The following is a 15,381-nucleotide window of genomic DNA, read 5'->3' as shown; positions in this document are numbered from 1 at the left end:
ATAATAAATACTGTCTCCTACTAATATTACTACTATTTCTTAATATTAACGGTTGCAGAGTATTTCCTTCATTACTTCCTTGTTCATTACAGTTTAGGTTCCACCCATAAGCATGTACGACTTCAAAGCGAAATCTTTTTGGTACGCTTAAGTTTACATACTACGCTAAAGAAATCAATAACTTTGGATATCATTTACTGTCGAGCCTTAGTTTTATTCTATACGTTTTATGCCTCCACAATATTCATTAGGTAATGTCGATTACCTAGCTAAGCGCTGGTCAGTGCTTGAAACCACAACCTTGTATTATCTGTTACGAGATTTGCCCTCAAATTAGTGTGGGTGTGCAAATCTCCATCTTGCAAATTTATAAATTGAAAAGCAAGCTTTTAAATAACAACAACGATGTTGGATTAGTCTGGATGAAGTAAATACTTCATAGCAGGTTCCATTTAGGCCTACTCTCCTAAAATATCTTTATCGCAAATTATGTTTCGTTTCGTTTTTTCAGTTTAAGTAGAACATAATGTAAATAATCACGTGATGGCGGGATAACAATTTGGTTGGTCTCTACGGATAGTCCAGAGGTGCAGCCTAGGCTCTATTTTTGTCTACTACGAACCCCTAAACAACCTTACCTTGTGTAATTTCACGCGCTCATGCCTCTCCCTTTCAAAACAAACTGCCATCAGTAGCTTTTGCAATATACATAAAAGTATTTTGTTCTTTTTATACAAACAACTACTTCATAAAATGATTGCCATCCTTAAGCATTTTTAATGTTTTCGTAATTTTATTGCGATCTATGCTCTAACGAAGCTGAAATCGTTGCTGGCAACTTAGCAAATTACAAACACACTTAATGAACTAAGAAAAAACGATTGACATGTGAATACTTTATAAACATCATCTGAACACCTAATATATTGAATAAGTATCATTCAAATGTAATATTGTAAACAAACTTTATTATGTTTTATTCGTTTGTTTCGCACCCCATTTCGCACTTTCTCATTTAAAGCTTCCCCATTTTTAATTAAGTGGTGAAAAAATACATAGTAATTAGTTCCTTAAACACAATATGCATGGAAATGTGTTTTGGATCTATACGTTCATATATAGTAATATTAGTAGTAACTAGTTTGCAACTTTGCCTGGCCAGCTGATGGTACTTCATCACTGTGTTATAGGTTAGCTTCGGCCAGATGATGAGACCAATCTTGATAATTATCGAAATCTGGTTTCGTGTCGCACTGGTAGAATTCCTTTGCTTCATGTATATTTTTCGCCCAAGCAGCAATCGCTTATTCAAAGATGATAACAAGAGACCTAGTCTTCATCCCAATCTTTATTTTCTTTGGGCTTAGGTCCACCAGCGGGTTTGGCCATGATCATCTCATCAACCTTCAACACCGTCGCAGCCGCATCGACCGCATACTTAAGAGCCCATTGTTTCGTTAAGAGTAGGTCGAAAATGCCTGCTTCAACGGCATCGATTAGATATCCTTTATCATAATCACCGTCAATATTGAAGCCAGTGTTTGTCTTGCCTTCATGATGAGCAGCCTGCATTTTGGTCAGTACGTCCATGTGCTTCACGCCCGAATTCTCGCACAAAGCCTTTGGAACGCACTCAAGAGCCTCAGCAAACTTCTTCACGGCATATTGCTCTAATCCTGGCAACGTATCACCATATGCCTGGATTCGTCGGGCCAGTTCAACTTCAAATGCGCCTGCACCTGCGAGGAGTCGACCATCTCTCGAGAGAGCTTTGAAATTATTCACTCCATCATCAATCGCACGCTCCACATCGTCCATGTAATTGTCTGTCGAGCCACGAATAATCACTGATGAAATCCGGCTTTCTTGTCCCTCCTGACGGAAGACGACAACAGGCGTATCACCAATCTCATCCACATAGACCAAATCACAGAGACCGAGGTCCTCTTGTGTAGGTGTGCACATCTTTGGCAAAGGGGTTGCATTGACAATTTTGCACACACGACGTACGTCGAACTTTGACGGAAGTCGAACTACCATTAGGTCATACTTGTTTAAATAGTGAAGAGCCAACTCGCCAACCTTACCTCCGGTGACAACGACTTTACACCCTGTGTCAGAAATAGCTTTTACCTGGGCCTCCAGCATATCTTCCTCGCCCTTACTGAAATCCTGCAGCTCTTGCGCGGTTTTAATTAATACGGTGCCTTTCGTCTCCGTCTGCATCGAGTCGAATGGGCAGGTGTAAACGACGACCTTGGCTGAACCCTGTTTCGTAACATCGCCTTCGACAGTGCGCTTGAAGACCATTCCTTGGATGACGCTGCTCTGGGTGATGCCCGACCCGAGAATCTTGCAAACGCGCACATTGTCGACATTAAACGCAGTCTCTTCTGGCAGAATAGAGATGCAAGCTTTCGCCACCAAATCGACCAGGAAGTCCTCATGACCCAGTTGCTTAGACATTATAGCAGCGCGTATGGCTTTCTTTACCTCCGCTTGGTTCCTGTAGTCTTTAACCTCGCTAACAGTTAATTCAGGCAAAATGCTCAATGCCTTTTTGAGTGCAAGTTCGTATCCCTCTGCAACTTCTACTGGCTTAATACCCATCCTTAAAAGCTCGTCGGCTCCGCTAAGTAGTGCTGACGCAATCATCAAAACTTGATTTGTGCCATCCCCTACCTCTGACTCTTGCATCTGCAAAAGAAGTAAAACGACTCTTAGCATCATAAAACTTCACGTATATTGAATATGCTCTAAAGGAAACCGTAGATAACACTTATCCAAAAACAACCTACTTGTGAAGCCATAACGAGCATCTTAGCCGCTGGGTGTTGAACCTCAAGCTCTTTGAGAATACAAGCAGCATCATTGGTCACGAACAGCTTTTCAATGTGATTGATCACCATTTTATTTAACCCGTTCGGACCGAACGCCGAACTTAACGTTTGACCCAACTCTCCACACGCTTCAATGTTACGAAGTACAGCCTCCTCTAGGCCGGAAAAGTGTTGAGCGCCTTCCTTTAGCATCGATTTGAGTCCTGCATACCAAAATAAGATACATCATATGAACTAAGACATATCTATAATGTAAATCGCAATATTCTCATTTAGGCTGTACCCAAGATGTAAAATAATCAATTTGGGGTACTTGATATCCACATTGATCCAAGCCTGCAGACCCTGAAAATTCACGTATAGCGCTGTTGCTATATTAGGTTTGCGTCACGAATGGAAGTTACATTTGAACTGACTATTAGGCGAAAAAAAATTGCGTACCCGATGAAATATTGCTTGACTTAGATCTTAATTTCCATACGATCATCCATAAAATAACCGAATGTTGAATTTCACATACGTAATGCCCTCACAAGAGATTAGCACAATAGATATGCCAGTGGCTATATAATGACAACTCGAGTTATTCCATTTATTAACAAGTCTTTACAGTACTATCCTATAGATCAGGATAAGCGTCTACGTATGACAGCTGACCATAGCATTGCATTTGAGAAGTAATTAGAACGCGGTAAATCGCCAAACCTAGATTTGTATGTATGAAGCGGCAAGAACCAGATATGAATTATGGGATCAAAACGCGCTCCTCAGAGAATCGCTAGCTTGCGGACAGCAGATATAGATAAGTAAGGTTGTGCCCCTTATCAGTATTATTATTATTATTACTGAATTATCGGTAAATACTCAGTGAAGATCCTTGAATCAGTAGGTTTTCATCAGTTGAGGTTAATTTTTATGACTCTCAGTACAGCCCACTAAGAAACGGAAGGCAATCCTGATACACTTGTTGAAGCAATCAAGTGTTCCGAACCGAATTCATTACCATGACCAAATTTCGTTCCATCCGAAAATAGCGCCTATGCTTGAATGCTAACCTTAGCGCCTATGCTTGAATGCTAACCTTAGCTGCTCGTGAGGAAGCAGGATGCTAAAACCTTTCTGCTTACTAGTTTCTTTCAGCATCTCAACGTTTTACGATTCTTCTTAATATTTGAACGTTGCATTAGTTACACGAAGACATACCCATCTCGGTCACGGCGGTTTAACGTCGTGAAGTCTTTGACCCAGAATTCGGTAAACTGTAATACTTCGTTTGTATGACACATACAGACATTATATAGAATACGCAGAATTGGACATTAGTTTTGTCGAGCACTCTGACACCGTACCGATCTCATAAAAATTGAAAATAGCACTAGTGATAAACGCTGTTACGAAGAGACTTTTAAGTCTTAATTTTTACTAGTATTCATTGAACTTTCAGGACTCGATTCAAGTTTTTCGAGGATATTCTATGCCTCAAACGGCGAAAGCGTCGCGCTGCTTCATCTCGAATCCTGTGAAATAGGGTGTAGCCTACATGAGGATTGGCATCTGCATAGTTTATGCTCTTTGCCATCAAACTGCTTCGAAAATTTACCTGGAGCGTTCTTCATGGCTGACATGATTTTTGACGCTAACGAATTAACACGAAATGACAGGTAGATGAAGTTATCTCACACGTGCCGGTTCAAGGCTACACGAATCCTGCCTTTTTTATCGGTACAACAGCAGACGACGTCCAATTATTAACACAAATCGTTTAGCGCGGTGTTTACTGGGGGCGTTGCGATCGTCAAGTTAAGGCGGATCTACATGCATTGCGCTGAAAAAAAAACAGAGGTAGCAGAATTTGTTGTATTAACAAATAAACACCTTTTTAACAACGATCTCGGTAGTAGGCAATCTGTAAATGATGAAATATGAAAATAATGAGCATTTTGATAGTGGACATGGAACATGTTTAGTGTTAGGTTTCGAAGAACTGCCCAGACGTCGACCATTTTCGAAAAATGCAGAGCAAATATGACGAACAATCGGAACTTATGAAGTGCATGGTGCTGAAGCAAAACACTGACTCTGCCGAAAAGAACAGTGCAAGATGGCGGACGTACTCGATCTTCAAGGCGAAGCCGGAGAATTTGAGGATGAAGTTGAGGACGACGAACGTAAGTGGTTTGTTTATAATCAGGAATATGTAGTCTTAATATAAAAAAAAAACGCCTCATAAGTTGGTGTATCTTATGACTGTTATTCGGTTCCGACACGATCAGAACGTACGGTATGATTGTACTATTCTCACCGTGTTCGTTTGCTAATGGACAACATTTTAGGAAGGTGACTGTTTCTAGGAACGTTAGCTAAATGCGGTGTAGAAAATTTAACTTCTTTTTAACGTTTTTGTAGTGTAATTATGTTGAGTGGCAGTTGACCGTCCAGCTATGACTAAATATTTCTGTTTTTTAAACTTAGTTGTTAGGATATGGTTGCTTATAAATAAGTGAATAACTAGCACATCCGTGGCTATTAAATATGGTTATATTTAGCAATGACAACGTAACCTTTTGTACGAACAGTCTTCATACAATTGAAATTTTCTGTACTTGATTACAGAACTGGATGAACTTCTTGAAACTGAACGTTCATCTTTACAAAACGCGTTAGAGGACTCCGTAGTAACCTATCATTTACGTTAACGTAAACGGTCATTAGCCACTCCTGATAGGAGATCTCAAACCACGGATACTCATAGAACGTGTATAAGTGAGCTCGATTAATACGTGACGAAGGTCATTATAAATCCGAATCTAGCCCGTTGAAGCTTAACCAAGAAGTTCTGATTTAATTTCAATTGTTAGAAAAATTACAAATTTCTAGCTTGCTTGGTTCATATAAAACTCAGCACATTGACAGCAATTTTTATAAATGAATCTTACTTCGTTTTTTAGAACATGTCAACAAGTTGAAGGAGCGTGCGACTCGTCGCAAGGGTCGCGGTTTCACTGGTGACGGAACCGCCCGCGAAGACATTCGACATTACGAAGCTGTTGGCAATGATGAACAGCAGGATAACAAAAGGGACAGCGGCCCAGGACCTCAAAGGTAAAGCTGAAAATATCTTCTTAACTATTTGTTAACCATTGTTCCGCTGATTAAATATTCTGATGCAGTTCCTGGATTGTAATAGTATATATATATCCGTGTCTGTGGCTTCGCATACTTCAAATACATATTTCCTTTTTTGTTTGCTATATAAAAGGTCAATCATATGTAATGCATTGCATATTTTCATCCATGAAACTGCTCCTCCAAATTTTTAATGCTTTTTGGTATTCTCGTTATATAGGTCAGTGGAAGGCTGGATCTTGGTGGTTACGGGCGTTAATGAAGAGGCACAGGAGGACGATATCTACCAGAAATTTGCTGATTACGGAGAAATAAAAAATCTCCATCTCAACCTTGATCGAAGAACCGGTTTTCTTAAAGGTTAGTTCGCTTAAGGGTAGTTAGCTTTTAGACACACGCATTTACGCAAATTGTATAAAACTTAAATCAACTGATCTATAAATAAGAAAAAATGTAAAGTGTTTTACAACGCTTACTTTGCGTTGTAAAAACAAGCGTTCAAACTCTCAGTGTCGAGTACTAATGTGGTTGGAACATGTATTTGACATCGATTTCAGGATACGCGTTGGTTGAGTTCAGCACGTTCAAGGAAGCTCAAAAAGCTCGTGAAGAGTTAAACGGCTCAAGTATCTACGATCAGGAAATTAAAGTTGACTGGTGCTTTGTTAAGGGCCCGACCAAAAAACGCAGTGGGAAGTCACGACGATAGATAATCTTTTCTGGCCTACACATTATATCTCAACGCCTCATAGATACACCAACAAGATTTACGAAGGAGACGTATAATCTCGTTCTGTAGAATTGCTGCTTGTTCAGATCTAATGGTGAACGCAGGCATGGCCTTTCATTTTGTATAAGTATAGATGCCGTGTACGCCAGAAAAGGGGCAAGAGGTCCTTCATTTCGTACGTTTCGTTTTTTTTTTACGGACGAAGTTTCCGTGCGATGTAAATCCAAGAACAACACAGCATTGTGTATCATAGATCATTTTCTTTATTTATAAATATGTTACAATGTACAATGCATGGAACTTAATCGGTCAAAAGCTAATAAATTCATTATTGTATATTCGCGTATTGATCCCAGTTTACTGCGAACACGCAGGTAGATGAACATTACGAATCTATACAAAAGCCTTATAAGGGGTTATAACGTAGGACTGGAGCAAAATGCGGTAACATAGATGCTGCAGGCTGACAACTATGCGATGAACGCCGGAGGGCTCGCCTAGCTCGCAATCCAAAAAAAAAACAGTGCTGTAACAGTATATGCAATCAGAACAGCCGCTGTTTATACGAAGCCACATGGGGCGCATAATATTAACTGAGGCTTTGCGAGTTAGCAGCCAGGTTTAGGTAGCGAGGTAAGCGGTTGTTCGTAGTAGGCAGCAGTTGATTTCTACATACAATGTATCGATGTAACAACGTGATAGATATATTTGTAAGTAAATGCACTATAGGGAATTAGCGGTAAACGGAGTACGGATTGGCAACGCGAAAAAAAAGGAATGAGCAACTACGTATACTGTCATATAAGGAGATGCAGAAATATATATACATGTATAAAAAGTCCAAAGAATGATATCCCTAGTATTTTGCTTTCACTTCGTCGAATAAACACTTAGAATTTCGAAGCAGGACGATAGCAGTTTTTTTAATGTCCATCTGTTGCAACAAATTTAATTATTCTAAAGTCAACAACGCAGACAGATTAGCTAACAACAGTATACAGAAAGGACCTGCACTGACCTTTTTAATCGTTGAATAAAATATGTGACCTATATTGTATTGATTATTCCTGGCCTTATGATGCTAACGCTATACTTTCGTTTTTCTACTTTTCTAAACTAACGGACTTCCAACAAGCCACCGCAGCTGGACGATGTGAGACTTAATTGTAGCATTATGCGTTTCTGCCACAGATTTCTACTTTTTTAAGTTTCCGAGGCATTCGAATGTACAATATTCTCATTTACACTCTAATATTATGGATTCTATTGTATAGAGACAAAAAAGGATGGCTATATCTACATTAGTTTGTATGCAAACACTTGATTTCTAAATAGGTGATGATGCTTTACATGAATATAAAGGAGAAGATTATTCATTCCGCCTAACATCTGAGTTTTCCTTACTCATAAACACCGCTTCATCCAAATACATAACATGCAGGTTAACTGTGAACTGGGCAATAAGGAATGATTCGGTCCAAATGGTGGATGCACTTGTAGAATGCAAGCACAAAAATTCAATATCCAGTTCCATTCTTAGAATTGGTTTTTTGAATGGTGATCCAATTTTAAGCTTGGAAGAAAATGATGACAATACCAAAATTAATACGAGTTTTTAGTGGTGGGTAATTTAAACAGTGAAGATATTGATTTAGAAATTTGGTACTTGTGTTTCGGTAAAGAAATTTTGTATTTTATCTGAGAACGAGGACGCGTGGTGCAACAGCATATATCTTATATAATAAGATGGTCGCCTTGCTACTGTAGGACGACAGATATGATATCAGTATGGTTCAATCTACAACCTTTCAGAATTAAGTTTTTATTAGTCAACGAAAAATTGATTGATAGTCAAAAATCCAACATAAGCATTAGAATACTTAATTTGTTTCTTTAACTATGTTTTTATTTCGCAAAAAGTACAATTTAACACCTTTCATTCACTTATTAAGTGGTTGACAGAAATTAATCGTTTAAAAAGAGCGTAAAAATGTATTATAATATATGTGCACTATTTTTAGGTATTCCTCTATTTTATGTATTCCATACAGCTATTTTCATTTACTGTACATACACAAAGCACTCGACAAGACTATTTGAAATAACCTTATTAGTCCTGTATATATAGAACACCTTGTGCCGGCCAACTGCTTAATGATCTAAATTATAGACTGAGCTTGATGTTTCTATATCCAACGACGTCCTTGCAGCGCGCCTCATTTACCGCGACATATCCCTTTTTTACAGTAGGATCTAACTGACCGAAACCATCGTCCACAAATGTCTGAAGGTAATCCCACAATAGGTTTCCTCTCATATCATGGGCAAACTTCCGCGGGCATAGACCAGCCTTTTCTCTTTTCGCTTCTTCGCGTTCAACTTCTTTGCGCATTTCGGTCTCGTCGGGAAGTTTCATCTCTCCTGTGAAAACCTCAATTGCTAAGCGAACCTGGTAGTCGAACACCACAAAGGGTACAATACAACTTGGTAACCCAATAAATGTTATTGTTGGGTTGGTGATTAGGATAGTGTGACGGTAGAGATCACGCACTCTGTATCCATCATCAACATTTACCAAGTCGTTAAGAAACGGAGCAGAAATTTTGTAGCCCGTGCAAAATAGCAGGCAGTCCAGGCCACTCAGAATGTCACCCGAAGCAAAGTGCATTCGATCTCGAGACACGCGTTTTAACAGGCTTTTTTCAGTTACATTGGGAAGTTTTAGTGGGGCCTTCAGTCCATGCGAAAGGAAGCATTCTTTAGCTACCGACGAAATTTCCTGGGCAATATCGGTCCCTGAAAATCCGCCACCAACAATGAGTACTCGCTTTCCAACATACTTCTCAGGTGTGCGATAGCCGTGACTGTGTTCGATGGTTCCAGTGAAAGTTTCTAAACCAGGAACGTCAGGCAAACGGGGCACCGTATACTTTCCATTACACACCATTATATGAGTGAAGCTTTCAGTACGTTTATCACCAGTAGCTTCTACCACGTCGACTTCCCAGTGCGAATCGTTTAGCGCTCTGCGAACAGCTACAACTTTGGTGTTGTGCTTGATGTTTCCATACGGTTCAACTTGATTCTTGTAGAAATCATCGAGGTACTTCTTCACCGTCGAATGATGCACGAATGATGGACCTTCTTCAGGAAATGGATGGCCGGGATAACCCATTATCTCTACGGGAAGGTTGGTACGAAGATCTCGATACATGCTTGAGTGTACGCTGTTATCCGCCTGCTCGTTGTAAACCCATGTTCCACCCGGCTGATCAGTTTGTTCGAAAACGACGTACTTGATAAAGGCTCTTCGTAAATTGTAGGCGCAACACAAGCCAGCTGCCCCTGCACCTATCACACAAACACGCATTATAGGAGTGTTCACAGTAACGTCATTCACAGTTACCGTAGGACGCATGCAGAGTTTATTGTTGCAGATTCTAAACTGATATTTCACTCATATTTGTCAGTTGCCTTCAGATAATTCCATGATGAAAAATCTAGAAAATTATTAATTTACAAATGACTGCCAAGTTGTTAGAACAGCAATATTTTTTTTTATAATAATAAGGATAAGTTTTTCATTCAAGGCGATACGTGTTTCTAATTTTTGCTAAAATCCCACGATGTCGCGAGTGACTACAAACACGACGAGCACAGAAGGTGAACTGTTCTTGATAAAACGCAATGTAGCGTCGGAAAAGGCAGGATGCGAATGTTTCTCTAGATGACTGCGATTCACCACCACTACCACCATCTCTGATAAAAAATAGGGGATGACGCACTGTAGAGATAGCCAGGAATCAACCCTTGCCAAACGACCTCCGGACAGCAACTCATGAAAAGTGTTTTATGGATAAAGATTAAATATAAGATACGCCGATATCAGGTAGATCTGATAACAGATAACTATTATCCACCAGCATAGCGATCGAATTGGACATTTGGTTCATTGAAAAATGAAATGAAGTGAAAATGGATTGGTGCTAAGCTAATTGAACACTATTATCGCTTTATATACAACGGGACTTTCAAGGGTTGGCAAAACGATCCATTATACTTGCATATCAAGTCATGGCTGCATAGGGGGGATGCTCTTACAGCGGCTCATAATCTGGAAACTTAAATACTGGCCCCAAATTAAAGAACTTTTTTTCTTGTGAGAACGTTGTTAGATCTTCGGGTAAATGATTTTTAATTTCTTCTTTTCTTTATATTGATTAGTAAAACCTCAGACTTTAAGTCTAGGCAGTGGAATCAATTTTCATGACCGAATCAAACCATGCAAACCCGACTGAAATATAATTTATATTGAAAGCTCAATCAAATTTCTTGAGGAAAAACATACATCAAGCTCTATTTGATCATATTAATAATCTTTTCATCGACCCTAATGTAAACTGGTACACTGTGATGAACCCATAACAGAATGACAGTGGACGGCACCTGATCGATTCACAGTCGTGAACACTTGCGCAACAGTAACAGCAATCCTTGGGAAAGATAATAGTAACAGCCTTTTGACATATTGATCGAGAGCCTTCTAAATGATTCATAATGCTTCCTTTCTCAAAAATGTATAACGGTGACCTCTGGCTTGGGTGTCCCCTAATTTTTTTAAAATTAAACGAAAATGTTAGACAGACAGGAGTTTGTATACATAAACAAATCCAAACAATCGTACAGCTGAATCAAAATAAATTAATTATTAAAACACTGTAACGAAGCATAGGGTAATGGAATAGGTATTGTGTGAATCTGAGGGCGTCTACACCCCAAAAACTAAATCTCTTCAGCTTAAGAAGTATGGAACGTTGCATGGAGTTGCCCGCACAATGGCCACTGCCGTATTTTGTATTAATGTGGGTCAATACGGACGCTTTGTAATCAAAGGTATTCAAGGGGATATATGTCAAACACTGCCATAGATTTCGATTTATTGCTTGCCTGAACGAATGCTTAAACATATATTGGCGCACTCAGACAATATGGCATTTAATCGAGGCAACGTCGAAATTCGACAATTAACTATAGGATCTTCTCAAGCAGCTTTACAAAGTACTTTGTGCCATATTTTCTCTTTAAGAAATTAGTTTTTGACCAGACAGATTAGTTAGCGATCAGTCTAGAACTGAGATGTCTCGTTTACATAACTTACATAATCTTACGCGATCCTTTGCTCTGCATTAAAACAGTGGCATGAATCTTAAGAATGGCGACACAACAAAGCTTATGCCCGTACAGATAGGCATGTCGCTCAGACTTACCGATAGGCTTACCCATGTTTACCAATGCTAATTTAGTGAAGTATCGAATACACTTTCAAGAGTGCGCCTGACTTTACCATCAGTGCCCGGAGGGTCATTAAGTAAAACACTGGCCTTCTTTTCAGCATATATAAAACCTTTAGGAAAGAACTTTGCGCAAGAATACCTTGTAACACACTGTCAAACTTCTGGATGATGGTTTTTCCTTCTCGGTATGTTATCCCTTTGTTCACTCTTCAACACTTCAAGAAATTGAGTTGAAGTCTCTTTCAGTTCCCGAATTCTCGTATACCTCATATATATTTAAGAAAGACTTTAAACATTTTGTCTAAGGAGAACCACTGTCCAGGAGAAACAACGTGTTATCTAGAGAAGCTTCTTTAATACACTGGTACAGTAGCAGATTACGTGTCAAGAGACAGCAACATCCACGTGTTAACGAACATACGAAGAAATTTTCCTTTCACCAAACATAAGAGCCGTTGAACTTGAATATGCTTGGTACACTATGGCTTCCGTCTGCTTGGTCATTTCCGACAACAGCATGCCATGTATCCTTATATTAAAAGCATTTCTAAAATTAGGCATTATAAAAACATTTCTTAGTATTTCGCAGAAGACGCGAGCTTCCTAGAGCGCGTTTACTGTGATTTCACCTCACTTACTTGTTGCATATACCGTTTGACATGACTGGATGTGGTTTTTCGCGCTGATGTGCAATAGGAATTCCCTAATAATAATAATAATAATAATGGACCTCATAGACAAAAAAAAAGTACAAGACGGCATTGATTCGTGTGCGTTTTGTAGCATTGGAACCGGGAACTCTAAAATTTCGGGGTGTTTAGCACTACCCTTAGCTCATTTTGAGGGATATAATTGTTTACATAGTTTTCCTATAAACTAAGAGTATATTACAATTGTCCGTTACACCTAGAGCAAACGTATTGTTCTTTCCAGTTGTATGATTACTTAGAATAGAACACCTATTCAAAAAAACACTCAAATTCCAGATTACCGATAGAAACTTATGCGATAGAATCGATCTCGTTCCAAAATACTAATACTTTCAATGAGAAAGCTGTAATTTCATTCGTATGTACCCCATAGTGGCAAGTCTCTAACGTCTTTCTCGGAAAGGACCACGCCAGTGTTGTGGCTCAGTCATGCAGAAGATGGGCGAGATCGAGGCAAGCATATTGCCTGAACTGTTGCGTTGATGCATAATACTGACCCTGTGGAATTAAATATTTTAAGCGAAGGGATTCAGAAATTTCATATCACCAGGAACGCTCTTGTGGTGTCTTCCGAACGAGGTTAGTGTCCTTATTGATTTCAGAGTGACTTTTATGTTAGCATTAATTAATTGGTCGTTTATCGGTAAGGGCGACATTGTTTTCGCTAAGCTTAAGCATTTTTAATTAATATTCATACATTTGAATCACCTTTATCTGATTTGATCACCTCGCTTAAACGAAGGTAATTGTGTAAGCTGGTGCAAAAACTAAAGGCAACGGGCGAGCGCAATATATTATCAATTAATAAGCATATATATGTTATGTAATACATAAAGTATATTTAAACATAATTAACATACAAAAACCGTGAAGGAGAAGCAAGCAACATAATTTGCTTCGGTAAGTGAGAAGCATATTAGAGGTAGTTTTCATTCAAAGCGCGTACCTTCAGTTATATGCTGGGTTGACCAAATATTACCGGAGCTGCTCTGCTTGATTTATTTTTACTAGACTATTGACTTCTCATGAAAAAAAGTTTTCATGGAAGCTTTCAAATGTGAAAGCTTGTAACTTACCCTCTTGATACATAATGTAACTCAATACCAACCAATAGTTCTTAAACGCATTGGTAGTTATGTACGCTATCATGCCGATACCGAGTTTGATTGCTTAGCACGCAAGACGCATCGAGTTTTACGTATCCATAAACATGGATTCCAAACAAATAGTCTGATGCTTCAGATCTTGAAAACATAGAAGATTTCTCTATGTGGATTCGCTAATTTAGCTTATTCTCACTTTGTTTATGTCTGGATTCTTAAAAAGTTAAGTAAGAATCAGACGCAATGTCACAATCTCCTCTGTTGATACTCGCCTCAGTTTGCTAAAATTTATTGTTTTCGGTGGGTCCATATTGCTATTGTAATCTGGCATCGAAAGGGCAGGTCCATCAGTGCGCTTATAATATGATAAAACATGAGATATGAACTTGCGGTTCGAAGTTTGTCAGAAGTTTCTTTCCACCTACTATAGTGTGCTGTCCCAGCATCTAGAGTTGCAACATTTGTCATGTGCTGTTTTTGCTAACCTTCTCAAAAGCCAAAGTGCAACATTTAAGGGAAGTTCATGACCACGAAATTGTAAACGGTTTTCTTGATCTTGCGAACTTAGCTAGCATGCTACGTATGTTTATATACTCAGGATCTATCTTTGATATAGATGTTGTTATCGAGATATGAAACAAGAATGCAATATCCCGTGCAGATAATTAAACAAACTGTATCGCTGATGCTACCTCTTAGATTAAAAAGAACCTGGTTTTCAGCAACATAGATAATGAAGATTTTTTTACGACGCCGGAGAGATTCAACGGCTTAGTCATCCAACGCAAGAGTAAGATATCGACTCCTGAGAACTATGCTCCAATAAGGAGCATTCGTTTTCCGGCATACTTTTCACGAAGTAATAGCTGTGAATTGTTTCAGGAAACGTTCCTGGATGACGGGTGTTCTCGGCACAGTGTATCTATCACTGCAAACCATCATATACCAATACCACTTAACACAAAGGATTCTTTAAATCGACGTAAATTTTCCAATCTGAAATGCACATTTCCATGCGGCTAAACGTTTTTCTTGCAGAATTCGCCTAAATACGCCTTTACGAATCTAGGATGCACGAATGGAATGTTTTCGGGCAACGGGGAATTTGGATATTATATGATAATTTTCACTGGAGTATTCGAGTGAAAATCACGAAACATACTTCAATGGACATTTTCTTCAGTGCCCTGGTACACTAATGTTCCACCGCTTAGACCTATCAACATAACGTGATCAACGCCAGTCTTCTGTAAATAGTAAGCGGCACAGAAATCAGCTCCGATAACATACCTGCATTGCAAAGGCTAGCCTTAAGACCGTTAAGGACACCAGAATCACAGTCAATCATCATACAGCCTATAGGAAATAGTGGCTTGTCGTCGATAATAGTTCGCGTTAACAGTCAAAGGCAGCCTTGTAATAAGGATTGAACGACGTTACTGTCTCACCAATCTTAAACTAAAAGTATAAATCGTAACTTTCCGCTTCCTCTTTTGAATACTCGTTTCGCACGTCCACTGACCAAACACCAAATAAGTCAATTTTATTATCGAGGAGTTACAGAGGTTACCAGTTGCA

The 15,381-nt window shown here is 39.0% G+C and overlaps 3 protein-coding genes across 3 annotated transcripts; 1 reads left to right on the top strand and 2 right to left on the bottom strand.

The window, feature by feature from the left end:
• Positions 1–948: 948 nt before the first annotated feature.
• On the bottom strand, positions 949–4,581 carry CCT8 (chaperonin containing TCP1 subunit 8). The gene is made up of 3 exons (XM_022832195.2): positions 4,441–4,581; positions 2,799–3,043; positions 949–2,697 (listed from the first exon to the last, which is right to left on the bottom strand). Exons 1-3 carry the CDS (start codon positions 4,463–4,465, stop codon positions 1,330–1,332), a joined length of 1,638 nt encoding a protein of 545 aa, XP_022687930.1. The 5' UTR covers positions 4,466–4,581; the 3' UTR covers positions 949–1,329.
• Positions 4,582–4,707: 126 nt separating this feature from the next.
• tsu (40S ribosomal protein S12 homolog tsunagi) lies at positions 4,708–7,760 on the top strand. The gene is made up of 4 exons (XM_022832198.2): positions 4,708–5,008; positions 5,789–5,942; positions 6,187–6,326; positions 6,524–7,760. The coding sequence occupies exons 1-4, from the start codon at positions 4,942–4,944 to the stop codon at positions 6,673–6,675; spliced, it is 513 nt and encodes a 170-aa protein (XP_022687933.1). The 5' UTR covers positions 4,708–4,941; the 3' UTR covers positions 6,676–7,760.
• Positions 7,761–8,580: 820 nt separating this feature from the next.
• Positions 8,581–10,360, bottom strand: LOC111259874 (uncharacterized). The gene is made up of 2 exons (XM_086968045.1): positions 10,344–10,360; positions 8,581–10,047 (listed from the first exon to the last, which is right to left on the bottom strand). Exon 2 carries the CDS (start codon positions 9,908–9,910, stop codon positions 8,861–8,863), a length of 1,050 nt encoding a protein of 349 aa, XP_086824171.1. The 5' UTR covers positions 9,911–10,047; positions 10,344–10,360; the 3' UTR covers positions 8,581–8,860.
• Positions 10,361–15,381: the final 5,021 nt, after the last annotated feature.

Source organism: Varroa jacobsoni, unplaced genomic scaffold (assembly GCF_002532875.2).
Source record: "Varroa jacobsoni isolate VJ856 unplaced genomic scaffold, vjacob_1.0 scaffold_376, whole genome shotgun sequence".
NCBI lineage: Eukaryota > Metazoa > Arthropoda > Arachnida > Mesostigmata > Varroidae > Varroa > Varroa jacobsoni.
This window is presented reverse-complemented; position numbering and strand designations above follow the sequence as displayed.